The sequence below is a fragment of the Pleurodeles waltl genome, chromosome 4_1 (assembly GCF_031143425.1).
Source record: "Pleurodeles waltl isolate 20211129_DDA chromosome 4_1, aPleWal1.hap1.20221129, whole genome shotgun sequence".
NCBI classification, from domain to species: Eukaryota; Metazoa; Chordata; class Amphibia; order Caudata; family Salamandridae; genus Pleurodeles; species Pleurodeles waltl.
In genome coordinates this window covers 373992663-374006731 of record NC_090442.1, presented here as the reverse complement: position 1 = coordinate 374006731, position 14069 = coordinate 373992663, and the positions used below count along the sequence as shown (strand labels likewise).

The 14069-nt window shown below is 42.7% G+C and overlaps 1 protein-coding gene across 1 annotated transcript in view; it reads left to right on the top strand.

Moving 5' to 3' along the window:
• Positions 1–14069, top strand: part of LOC138287159 (sulfotransferase 6B1-like) — a 47576-nt gene that overhangs the window by 1323 nt on the left and 32184 nt on the right. Inside the window, exons 2-5 of the mRNA XM_069227519.1 lie at positions 697–881; positions 1384–1510; positions 5630–5694; positions 13647–13833. Of these exons, the coding sequence (XP_069083620.1) occupies positions 697–881; positions 1384–1510; positions 5630–5694; positions 13647–13833 (564 nt within the window). The remainder of the gene's footprint in view (positions 1–696; positions 882–1383; positions 1511–5629; positions 5695–13646; positions 13834–14069) is intronic.

The window sequence follows — 14069 nt, the reverse complement described above, 5'->3', positions numbered from 1 at the left end:
CATTAGAAAGAGTACACAGGTACATTAAAAAGCCTGCTGCATTGTTCAGTATAGTTTAATCAAAAAGGCTGACATAGAAGTCACCAGGAACCTGTGTATGGAAAGTGGTCAGGAACAATGGTTTTTGAGGATTTACTTCAGACACTAACGTCCGACCGCAACATTATGATCCTGGAAAGATGCAGACAGTACACAATCCGAGGGTGCTGAACTGCTACAATATTGGCCTTGGCTCCCATAAGCCAATACTGTAGCACTGTTCCCATTGGTCAGCCCGGCGGGAACACTTAATGTAATGTTCCTGCTGGCCAGCCTGGCGGGAACATTGTAATACACTCGGAGAGGACGCCACCGCCATGATGGTGGCGTCCTCTTTGCATCTTTGGCGGTCCCGTGGTGGGACCGCCAAAGGCAGAACCAGGACCTAAGTCAAAGGCAGCTTGCAAATGAACACTTTTATGTTTTAGAAATTTCTTTTGTCCATAAATGTTGTGAAAATGTGAAAGGTTGAATAGAAATGCCTTACTATTATAGAGAAATGAACATGGCATTCTTCAATATTATATTAAACGATCTTCTCACATTAGATATTTTCTCATGAATTAACCAGATCATTGTATTGGTTTTGATAGTATCACCAAATGTGATTGAGGGACTTCTAGGGAAAGGTTCTAAATGTTTACTATGTTCTTCTAGGAACCCACTGGCTGGCAAACATTATTAAGAACCTGTATGACTCCAAGGTGACCCTGACATCCCCACTTGAGTTTGGAGATCTTTCAAAACTAAAAGAAATGAACAATTTGCCTTCCAGAAGAATTATCCCTACGCATTTGAGCTACAACATGTTGCCACATGACCTGAAAGAAAAAAAATGCAAGGTAAAAATTATTTTTCTAAATATAATGTAAAAATATCAACAGTGCTAAACAAAATACATCATACTGTTAGATTACATTCCCACCATATCTAGTATATAGAACAAGAATGGAATACTTTTCCTTATCTCAATAATTCTGAAAGAACTTGATATATTTCAATGTTTCTCTGTAAACAATATTTTAATTCAACTATGGCCCAATGCATTAATGTTTAAACGATATTCAGTTCAACACTCTCTCGGCGGATCGCCATAAAAGAAAAATTAATCAAATGATATAGCAATATATCTACTCAACAAAAAAAGATCATAGAAAATATTTCTAATCTGATGTAGAATTTCTCTCTGCACCAGATAGGAGCAACAATACGGAACACGTATTAGCAAGATGAGGAAATAAAGAAATGTGCACTGTTAACATTTGTATGAATCATCGAAAGGCAGGTATTTTTCAGAGTTGATCACATTTTGCCGCCACTGACGGTATTTCTTCCTTCCTATAGTCAATCTACATTGTGCGAAATCCAAAGGACACAGCAGTTTCACTATATCATTACTACAGAGACAACCCAAACCTGCCAACTATTGAAGCATGGCCTGCTTACTTCAACATGTTCATGCAGGGAGAAGGTAAGCAAGTCTATACAAGCAATGTATTTTAATTCATTCAAAGCTTTTAACCAATTGGATGTTTACGTTGCAGGCAGAAATATGAGTTGTGGGAATCAACAATGTTAGGTTCTCAGTCAATTGCAAAAGGTTGTTGGCGTAATTAATGAGGCCTGTAGCTGATTATCTGGTCATGTTTCCAGTCTAGTGAGAAGCAAGGATACATCATATGCACCCTAACAAGTCAGATTCACCATCTTTATTGGTTTTCCTCTACTGAGATCTTTATCCTTCACATTTCACCAGTTATGTTTATATATAACGAAGTCTGGTATGTAAATAAACCAAAGGTCATGGCTTTTAATGGGATTATTGATGCCTATAATGTCTCTCAAATACACAGCTGAGAATCTCATTCACTTACAATGCACTTTTAACTTTCAGCAGTGCACCCTAACCTACCATCGGCTGTGGATTGCAGTACCAAGGCAGAGATAGGTGATTAGCATATTTTCATTTCTTGCCTCCTGTTTGGTCATATTCCATTATGCCATCTCAATGCCCAAGCCAGCTGTCCAATCACGAACCCTCTCGCATCTCATATGCTTTCTGTTAGTCCTTTAGCCCTTTCCTTTGCCTCCCCTCTATAAAGCTGCTGTCCGTGTAGCAGAATGCTCCCCCGCCTTGTCAGCTTCCTGTCTTGCTCCCCATCTTCATTGTTCTTTACAGCCTGCTTATGCACAAAAAATAGGAAGCCATCCAACTTTGGAGTTTAACCGTAAGTGAAAACCTAGTTTTGGCAACTGAAACGCAAGGAAAGCTATTTGGTTGCTCAGTGGTAGAGTTTATGGAGGAAGATTATTGAGGCCCACACACTGCAGAGTTGCTTTTTGCAGATCTGCGACGGTAAGGGTCAGACTTTTCTATGAGGTCTCTTAAAACTGGTCATATCATAATTTAAGAAGATTTGTCTTTTGCAATTTAAAGAATATTCCCTGTCCGATCAGTGCAGTGGCGTAACGAAATTTGATGGTGACCCCCTTTCGGACTCACGCTGAGCTCTCAGGCCAGAGGACTGTGCTGAGAGGCCTTTGTTACGCCACAGGATATGTGCAGCATTGTTTATAAATTACAGTACTAGTCTCTTTAAGGTTTTAACATAAATGCCCTTCTACATGAAGAACCCATTAAAACAGTGGAAGTAGAATTTGCACTCTTTTCAAATCTAATAAAAGAGAACAATAATTGTATTTGACATAGCCCCAGCTTTCACAGTTGAAATGTACAATAAGATTAACTCTTTTATCGTATTTGCTATGGTGCACATAATAAATGCTCCATTATGGACTTACTGTTTTTTCACCAGTGCAAGTTTTCAATATGTATATAGTTTTACTCTGTACTGTTAAAACTGAAATGCTGACAATGTTATCCCTAGTCAGTTAAAATCCTCTGTTTGGATATCATTACCTCAAATGTTCTTGTAATTTCCAAAGCACAAACATTAAATATATTTTTAATCTAAACTGTCAATATTTAGGCTCAAAAGAGTATATGCTCTTGTTTGAATGGGTCATTATAGGTATTCAAATCAATGTCAGTTGAGACATATACTGCAGGAACCCATACCACAAAACAAGGTTACGCAGGAACACTCCCTCCTTGGGAATAGACTGTTAGTTGAGCGAATAAAGAAAACATTATAGGTATTCAAATCAATGTCAGTTGAGACATGCACAGCAGGAACCCATACCACAAAACAAGGTTACGCATGAACACTCCCTCCTTGGGAATAGACTGTTAGTTGAGCGAATAAAGAAAAAACTATTCTCCCTCACAGATGGACCCGGTATGAAAAACTCACAGAACGCTTTGGCATGCCTACAAGAATGATGGAGACGAGAGATAGGGGGACCTAGATGAAGAGGTCTGGATGACCGCACTGGGATCCACCAGCGCAGTCACAATAAAAACAAGCTACGCCTACTACAAATTAAGATACTTCACAGGATATATTGCACAAGGGTATTACTGCATAAAGTACGTAGAGCAGACAACCCACGGTGCTGGAGAGAATGCGGATTAGAAGGTACATTACTGCATACATTGTGGAAATGTCCCAAGCTGAGCCTTTTACTGAAGGGTGCCGTTGGAGTCCCCTTGGACTTGAAGTCATGGACTGATTTGTTGGGTATTTGGGGACCTATGGATGTCACAAAAACTCAGCAAAAACGAATTATAATCAGATGCAGAACAGCCAAACATGACATAGCACAAAAGCGGGGACTAAAATACCCTCCCAAATGTGATACATGAGAAACTCGAATGGAGCACTGTAAATTGTTGGAAAAAGAGATATACAAAGGGAGGGGCTGTATGAAGACATTTCTGAGAATTTGGGGTACTTGAGAAATGCAGTGTCTGTAGGGAAACACAAGCCAGGAAAGACTTGACCACTGGCCGCATCGTGATTATAGGCAGGAATCTACTGGGCAGAATTAAATGATTTATGGTTGACTCAGGGTGTGGCCAGTGGGAGGATGAGTGGATGACTGTCACCTTTCTACTTGATTGTTGCAAGCCTGAGGAGATGAAAAGTCAACAATTAAGGGTACCACTGATCACCTATAGTTGCTCTATGTATGATGCACAGTTGTTCACTGTATTGGAGAAATTATAAAATCAATAAAAATAAATAATAAAAAAATATGTCAGTATCCAAAGTTCTCATGAATGTGAGAATGTACTTGTGCAGGTTCATACAAAACACTGAAATCCTGTTTGCTGATTGCGAGTCCATCCACCGTAGGGTACAATAACTATAGACAGCACAGCTGACTACACAGGTAGAGTGAGTGCCTGCACACACGTGTTTAGGGCAGCCCACAAAACAATCAGTAGATGACCAATATCTAGATGGTTATGTAGTTTCGCCCCCTGCACGTATATGGCAGCTTTATTTAAAAACATGCAATGGTTTTAGCTTTTCAAACATTAATAATTATAATACACATCTACGTAGTGTGCATCACATACTGAACTATAAATAGGTGCTTGAATGGGAGGCTTTTTATTACATGATACAATGGTACGTGTTCAGGCGACCTCAGCAAGATGAGTGGCTGAAGCAGCCCTTTCCTGATTCAGGAGCTTGCCATGCAGTTCACAAAGCTGGCCCTCTGCCCTCAGATCCATCTTTCAGCCCGTTTCCTTATTATGTGTTCAAGTGGCACGGGGATACTGTTTTACTGTGTCACCACAAACAGGATATGCACTCCTGAGAACATGATTGTATTGGTAGACTAGGTTGCTCAACTTTATTGATGGTCCTTATCTCAACCCAACACAGGCACAATGTAGAAGGAACTTCTCTGTTGGAATTAATGCTTCTAGTGCTTACAACTCATTGACTTTATGAGTGTGACTCAAATTATCTTCTTATCGCCATTTAAATAGTAATTTATGTATTCAAATTCCTGAAAACACACTTAGACATTTAATCTAAATTACAGAAACTGCAACAGTTCTGATTGTAGTAAAATCAGGAAACACACTCCAAAAACACAGATTGTAAAGGACACAGAAAATGCATAATATAATTATTTCCAAACCAACCATTTACTTTACGCACAGAACTCGTTATAAAACAAGCATTTGCACTGCAATAGGTCTCACGTTTGCTCGAATTAGAGCTATTTGCGTTGAAAATTCTTAACTGGACTTTACTTGCCACATAAATTGAAAATGAAAAATAAAACAGTTGACATAAGCAAGCCAATTCAAAGCGCCACGTCCGCCATGAGCATGAGCGCAAAGGAGAGACACAAAAGGAAAAATAAGTTTGCTTGCAGTCAAATGTAATGGCAAACGTGCAATTATCCATGTAACAAAGTCGATGGCCAAGGCAGTAACAAAACTGCCCCAAAGAGGGAAAAACGTAAAGCATTTACCAATGATAACAAAGGATTTTTGAAAGGCAAGCCCATGAACTAGTGATAGAGATGGGCGTGAGGAGGGTGTGGTTAAAAGCCTACCAATAGATTACAACACGTCAGAGCGCTCGCGTGCTCGACTTAAAAAATTGAGGGGAAAGGGCATGCTCAGATGCACCTCTTAAATTGTAACTCATGTCATTCCTAGGCTGCCTAGAAGCTCGTGTTGACCAAAAGAGAATTTCCAAAGTTCGTATGACTGGATTGACTGTAGTAAATTCGAAAACCAGAACATAAACCCAAGTCTAATAATTACTTAGTTTATTTTACAAAGCATGGCTTAGAATGGCAATCTGGCTATCAGGGTAGTTAGTACTTTAGAGTACTAAGGTATCAAACACAGAGGAGAAGGGGAGAATGAGCAGATGTGGTAGGAGAAAAACAACACATTAATTAGTCTACCGTTATGGATTCATACGCAGAGAGCGTAGGAGAGACAAGAAAAAAAAAAAGAAGTTTGCTCGCAGTCAAACATATTGGCAAAAGTGCAATTATCCAGATAACAGGCTTGATGGCCAAGGCAGTAACAAAACTGCCCCAAGAAGGGAAAAACGTGAAGCATTTACCAATGATAACAAAGGATTTTTGGAAGCCCATGTATTAGTGATAGTGATGGGTGTGAGGTGGGCGTGTTTAAAAGCCCACAGATAGATTACAACACATCAGAGCATTAATTAGTCTAGCGTTCCGGATTCATACGCAGAGCAGAACAGGTTGGCCTTCATTACTCTTCAGAACTTCCTACAGCCACGTTCCAAAAGGGGTGCAGCAGAAGAGCCTTTGTAGCAAAGGGATCTAACCCTAGAACATTTAGACTTTTCTGGGTGATAGTCAGACGCTTTGAGGAGGTTGACCTTACATGTCACGTTGACTAGTAGACCGGGAACACTCTCGCGTGAGGAAGGCAGCTGGCTGTAGGAAGCACCACTGGTACCCATTCTAGTTGTCATGGTCGTGGAGTTGTGGTCAGAACTCCTGAAGCAAATGTTGATACTCGCATTGTAATTTTGAGCATGATAGAAAAAGATAGATTGAAAGGCCACGTGCAGCCTGAGCAGCTATCGTGCAATCACGTAGCCTGCAGTGCAGAGGCACGCTGTACAGACAGTAGAGGACATACAACTGTGCAAGACAGCACACTATTGTACATAACTGAACATTTCGTTATGCTCCATTCTCCTACTGCTTCTTGTCACACTGACAGTCTAGGAGGGCACTGGCCTGGCACAGTCACCACATACCACAGAAAGTGGACACAATAAGGAGAACAGGCAAAAAGTGAGTTTTTCACAGAACTTTGAGCTGTTCTTTCCCTTTTGTTTTTTTCCATTGTAGCCAGGCTTCTTTGCTGCTGCTGGTCCTCTGGTTTCTCTGCTTCTGAAGCAGTGCTAATGATTTCTTAGAGCCCAGTGATTCTGCACATCACCTGCACACCACCCTTTCCCTGGCTACGGCAGCAGTAATATCACCTGGCATTCCTGCAAACCCAGTACAGCCCAATGCAGTGTTTACTGTGTAGCCTCACCCATTCGACTGTTACACGATGATCACGTGATTTGTGACATGTGGCCTGACTTGTGCACGAGTCCCTGAGGCTCGAAGCCATTTAACATTGTCTCACTTCGATAACAAATGAACTAATGTAGAACTATTCGTGGCATTATAAAAATGAGTTCCAGTATGATGCTTTAGTGCCACGAGCTGCTGTTTCGAGGAACCGGCGTGTTTCCACTTGCAAGATCTTTTTCAGCCACAATGTGCACCTGTGAGGTGCTTTCGATGTTTCAACTTCAGCAGAAACCTTTACACTGTTGCTCGGCTGAGCTATTGTAATAACGTCTTTTGAAGTGACTATGAAGGCTCAGCTGAGGCCGTGTGGTTTGTACTCTTCCGTATATTTTGCTTTTAGACTGCTATGTCACCATGAACTTTGCTCCTTAGAGTGAGAGTGTAGCCTTTCCCCCAGATTCATCGAAGAAGCAGATTAGATTGCGTTGATGGGTCTTTGGTATAGGGTGACCACCCGTCAGTAAATTTCACGGACTGTCCGTAATTTCGCCCTGCCGTCCGTTGTCCGTGATGAAAGGCTTTACGGACGCCGTAATTTTTGCCTTTCACCAAATGGTCAAGGGAAGGTAGAACGAAATTACGGGCCGATTAGTTTCCCCAGCAGGTTTCAAAGGCAGGGAGTCTCATGTGCTCTGAGGGAGGGAGGGGCAGACAGATAAGAATCAGACCCTCTTGCCAGGGTGTCACCTTACCTAAAGACATGCAAATGTGCGTAACTGGTAAATCTGCAAATACAAAGGGGCTTGAGAACCTGCATTGACTTTACTAAAACGAGTCATTGCAAGTTTTCTGGTGGCAAAGATATTTCTTTTAGAGAGGGATTGTAATGGTGTTCCAAGCTGAGCTGTGGAGTGTGTGGTTTTAATGGAGTGTTATAACATTTTTTAGTACTAGGTATAAACTGTATATTATTCAAATCTGTATTTGAGAAGCGCTTTTTTAAATTTAACCAAAATGTATTTGCGCATTTTGTAGCAGCTTTTATTATGATGTAATTGTATTTTTCACAGTTCTTTCAGCGACCTCTGTACCTCATAGTACTAACAAACATTGGCAAAGCCAACACGTCTCGTCTACGAAAGAGTTATTGTCTTTGCTAATGTGTTTTAGTCATTAGCTATGTTATACACCAGAGTAGCTGCTGTTCAGCATGGCTTAAGGTTAGTGGCATAGTTGTGTGGAGTGGAGTAGAGTGGCATAGGAGCAGTGGCGTAGAGCACAGTGGTGCAAAGTACAGTGCAGTGGGGTACAGTGCAGTTGTTTAGAGTGCGTTAGCGTAGAGTGCAGTGGTTTAGAGTGCAGTGGCATGGAGTGGCGTGGGACAGAGTAGAGTGCAGTAGAGTAGAGTGGCATACAATAGAGTGTCAGAGAGAGCAAGTGTGTAGAGTGGTACAGTGGCATAGATTGCAGAGTAGACTTGCGTTGCAGGGAGTGCAGTGGCGTAGTGTAGAGTGGTGCAGAGTAGAGTATAGTGCTGTAGAGTGGAGTGATGCAGAGTAGAGTGGCATAGAGTGCATTGGCATAGAATGCAGTAGTACATAGTAGATTGGTGTATAGTACAGTGGTGGAGAGTGCAACGCTGTAGAGTGTCAGTGCAGTGATGTAGAGTGGCACAGAGTGGCATAGAGTACAGTGGTACAGAGTAGAGGGCAGTGGAGTACAGTGCAGTTGTTTAGAGTACATTGGCACAGAGTGCAGTGGCATAGAGTGGCATGGGGTAGAGTTACATAGAGTGCAGTGGAGTAGCAGAGACTGCAGTAATGCAGAGTGGTGCAGTGTCAGAGTGCAGAGTAAACTCATGTGGCATAGAGTGCAGTGGTGTAGAGTGGTGCAGAGAGGATTATTGTAGAGTGGTGTAGAGTAGAGTATAGTGCCTAGCGTTCAGTGGCATAAAGTAGAGTGGTGTAGAGTGCAGAGTTGCAGAGTAGAGTGTCAGTGCAGTGGTGTAGAGTGGTACAGAGAACAGTGGCATAGAGTACAGTGGTTCAGAGTAAAGGGCAGTGGCACACAGTGCAGTTGTTTAGAGTGCACTGGTGTAGAGTGCAGTTGCATAGAGTGGCATTGGGCAGGGTAGAGTGGCATAGAGTGCAATAGAATAGAGTGTATTGGTGCAGAATGCACTAGTACAGAGCAGAGTGGTGTAGAGCAGAATGGCGACCAGTGCAGTGTGCAGGTGGGAAGGCTTAGCAAAGGTAGTGCAGGAGCACAGGGTTTCTTCAGGTCAGTGAGTTTACAGGTTCTGGCAGGGCAAGAGAAAGCTGTGCATGTTAACCCCGGATGGTGATCCATGGAATGGTCAGTAGGAAACAATGAGCAGTGTATTAAGCTTTCCTTAAAAGTATTTACTGGTAAACCCCATCTAATGCAGGGAGGTGGGCAGAAAGCCAGCGAGCCACCCATTGGACCTGTGCAGCTGAATAATAGCATTCTAAGTCCAGAAGACCTAATCCACCCCCAGTCATGGGTAGCTTTAGAGTGGAAAGAGCTCCTGATGGCACTGCAGCAACCAAATCAGATGTGTGGCCTGTCTGAAGAAGGAATGAAGGACGAGCAGGGGAAGGTTTGCAAAATAATACTATCATTGGGGTAGCACACCATCTTCGCTAGTGCCACATGGCCCACTAAAGAAAGCAGAAGAGAAGACCAAAAAGCTAACTGGGCTTGAGGGACCATTCGCTCTGCCGACATTTTCATCCTGGAAATCAGTGTAAGAATGGTAGATCTTAATCACTAGATATCAAAAGGTAACTGGTTCCTAGTTCAACCTGAGATCTAATTGTATATAAAGGGGAAAACAGTGCCATATGTTTAAGAAACACTAATTACATTTTAAAATTTGTACATTTTGTTTGTAAAATTTGCATCCCAAATATTTTGAAGATTCTATGTGTACTTGACACTTAAGGATAACCCAGATCTCTAGTTTGGCTTTTGCTCAATTTCAAAACCATTTAAAGACATGGACAAAGCAGGCAATTGCCTTGCACAACCTTGCAAGGGGTCTGCCCCCTGCTCATCTTTCACAAGCACTAACAGCGGACCATTGCACCAGAAGAGTTTGCCAAGGTGAATGGGTGTTGCTTGTTCGACCACTTGATAGTGCCTCTTCTGTTTCGCTCCTGTGTGCAGAGACATTTCCCCAGGTACCCAGTACCTTTGAATAGTCTTGGTGGACCCATCTTGTCTGATTGTAGGAATTGTCCCACCTTGTTCTTCTCTTCTTTATTTATCCAGTTATTAGCAACAACGCTTTGAATTACTTGCTGAGGATGTCCCATTTGATCTCAATTTCATCCTCCTCTTTTATTATCTTTGATTTGTAGTCCAGGCTCCCATTTCTAAGATAAATGTAGAGTCCCAGACATACACTCTAGTGCAGTGAGACTACAGACAAGTTATGGGTGCCTCTAATCCTGACATTAGGTGTGAGACTGTCGCCCACACCATCTGCCCAGCCTCTTTAAAAAAAAAATAGGTTGAAAGTCCATGGGCGGTTGGGGTAAGCCAGGTGTTTTTGTTCAATTTGTTTAAATTAGCATAAGGTTAATTACCTTAATGTTTCCCATACTGTTTGCCAGGGGTTTACAAATGTTCAGAAACATAATCAAAATTTTGCTGTTACTTTCTGTTCAAGAAAGATCGGGTAGATTTGGGTAGGGGGGATGGGCTTTCCACAGTACTGAAAGGGCATTAATTTACTACTGAAAAATGACGTAATGTGACACCTGAATGTAGCATACCAGGAGGCAATCACAAAAAGACCACAGTGAATAAATAGTGCTATGTTAAAAAAAGAGTAAATAAATGCACTGACAACATAGTGAGGCATGACCTCTCTTGCGTGTGTCTGTAAAACTGATGTTTGTTCTTGAATTTTTGTCCTGAATTTTGACCCTTTGTCCTGAATTTTTGTCCTGAATTTTGACCCTTTGTCCTGAATTTTTTACAGTCCTGTCCAGAATTTGCCTCAATCCCAGGTGGTCACCCTACTTTGGTATGGTTTTTTCAACAGTTGTTCTCCTTATACTTTTCTAAGTACGCAAACAAAATCTTGTGAGCGGATACTATGGTGATGTGTCTGACCGTGCCAGGAAGGGAAGGGGGGGGCGCACTCTACTACAATATCTGCCGTACTCATTTGTTTATTTAGCAATTTTATAAAACGTCCCACGTGTCCTTGGTGCTGTTAATGCTTGATCGAGTTCCAAATGGTGGGTGTACTGTGAGTGCACTGTCACAGCTACAGTAAAATAATGACATCAGGGGCGTGGCATGGCCGTTGCAGTCCCTGGGCTCAGGGGGCCCCTCCAAGGACAAACCTCACCTGGCCGTACTTTCTCTGACTGGAAAAACCTGACCACGTTTGGCTAATTGCAAAAAGTTGTAGTAATATTGTTTTCTGAATCTGATGTGGTGGGCTAAGTATAGTGAAGAATCATTTTTGAATTTGTAAAAAAAAATGCATACATGTAGAAGTTGAAAAGCTTTCATTGGAGATTGCCACCATGACCGTCGTATTCAGAGGTTGCCCAAAATCTAGGTTGTCCATCTTGATTCCACTGCCTCCACCACCCTATACTTCTTGTACATTTACACTCTCGTGCAGGCTTTATTAAATTCCTGTTTTCTCCATGTTTCCTCTCTCTCTTCCTTCGTTTTTCTTCCTTTCTTTGTCTTGGATTGGGTCAAAACCTACCGACAAAAAATAAGAACTAGAACCCTAATTTTTTTTTAGCTGCCCACCATCAGCAGACCCAAGCACAAATTAGTCCCTGTAAGTAGTTATGTCTATAGACTGGCACAAAGAATGTTTTTGTCGCCAAAATATATACCTGTATTAAGCAATGCAGATATGTTTAAGAGGTTTGTGTCAGCTGAAAGTGGCTGTTAGCTCACTGACAAACGTTCTAATGTGATTTACATGTGATAAATTCTACCAAGCACTGTCAATAAAAGTCAGATTTTCAAATACATTTTCCAACTTTTTCGTTCAAAATGAGCCCACAAACGTAAAATAACATATTACAGATGGCCTGCTTTATATAGCGCGATTGAGCGTGCATATGCTATGCAACGTGCATTAGTTTTTACACATCCATAAGGTCATGAGCAAAGTCTCACTAAAGGAGAGTGACACAAATCCCAGAGACAAAGAAATTAATTCACATAAAATCTCCCTTTTTTGTTGAATACGTTTTTATTGAGGATTTTAAGATCAAAGCAAACATTATTGGTTAGTATGAGCATGTAGGTGGTACATCAAATAGAAAGTAAATATGAGAGGAATTTAACCACAACCTTGAGATATAATAGAAATACGGAGGCAAGCATCAGCAAATATGAGCTGTGGCACATAGAACAGTACTCGTCCATATATGTGATGCTGAAAAACCGGACAGATGCAGCATAGCTATGTAGAGGGAGGGAACAATGAAAAGGGGCAAAGGAAGGAGGAGTGGTAGTGCAAAGGAAAGATCACATCCAAATATCCTTACCCAGTTCCAGTGAGAGCGTTAAAACGGGGATTGTGTAATGCACACAAGGAATAAACAATTACTTTCTGTACGAATAGCCCAACACACCAGTGCTCATATAATTATGTACCTGGGACTATATGATTTTATTTTTACTCCTACATGAGATGCAAAAACACAGTGACACTTCCTTCAAACTGGTCCTTCCTATGCCCATGGAGGAAGCTGTGCTGTCGATCAGACTAAGGCCCTCATTCTGACCTTGGCGGGCGGCGGAGGCCGCCCGCCAAAGTCCCGCCGTCAGCTTACCGTTCCGCGGTCGAAAGACCGCGGCGGTAATTCTGACTTTCCCGCTGGGCTGGCGGGCGGTCGCCTTCAGGCCGCCCGCCAGCCCAGCGGGAAAGAGGCTTCCACGATGAAGCCGGCTCGGAATCGAGCCGGCGGAGTGGAAGCTGTGCGACGGGTGCAGTTGCACCCGTCGCGTATTTCACTGTCTGCGCAGCAGACAGTGAAATACATTTAGGGGCCCTCTTACGGGGGCCCCTGCAATGCCCATGCCAGTGGCATGGGCACTGCAGGGGCCCCCAGGGGCCCCGCGACCCCCCTACCGCCATCTGGATCCCGGCGGTCGGACCGCCGGGATCTGGATGGCGGTAGGGGGGGTCGGAATCCCCTCGGCGGCGCAGCAAGCTGCGCCGCCATGGAGGATTCAATGGGGCGGCGGTACACTGGCGGGAGCCCGCCAGTGGTGCCGGTCCGACCGCGGCTTTACCGCCGCGGTCGGAATCCCCATTGGAGCACCGCCGGCCTGTCGGCGGTGCTCCCGCGGTCCTCCGCCCTGGCGGTCTTTGACCGCCAGGGTCAGAATGACCGCCTAAGTGTTTGTAGTATAACTATTTAGAAACCTAGCTTAAGACGTTATACTATGTTAGTAGGCATACGTTTTAGGAAAAGTTGTTTATAATAGCAATCATGTCTAAGTTTGTAGTTACAAAACATTCTTCTGCAACATTAGCATCCCATATGATCTCAGTATGCCGGTAGTACTCAGTAGTAAGTAAAATGCTTCCTGCTTTCTGTGATTCTGGTGACTGACGGTTATTCCACTTATTTGATTTTCAGAGTCTTCCTAAATCAATTCGGAAAATATGCAGTTTCCTCGGATTAAGTATTAGTGACCAAGAAATCAATGAAGTTTCAAGGATGTCTTATTTCAACGAGATGAAAAACAACGTTGAGAAGGAAAACCATGACCCGAACCACACAGTGTGTGCGCTCACATCCAACGTGACGCTCATATTCAGGAAAGGTGAGTAAGCAGAACTGGAGACTATGTGTGTGTGGGTGGGACGATGTGTGAAGCCATCTTTTCTTAACCAATGTATAATGCATCATTCTGACAGCTTTGTAACATAGCCCCTTTTACAATGTTTCAAGCCACGACAAGTGATCCTAGCATCACACAAGAAACACCAACAGTTTACAATGGATGAGCAGGGCTCACTGTGCAAAGCTGGCCAAACCGTCTATCCTATCAGTATTTCT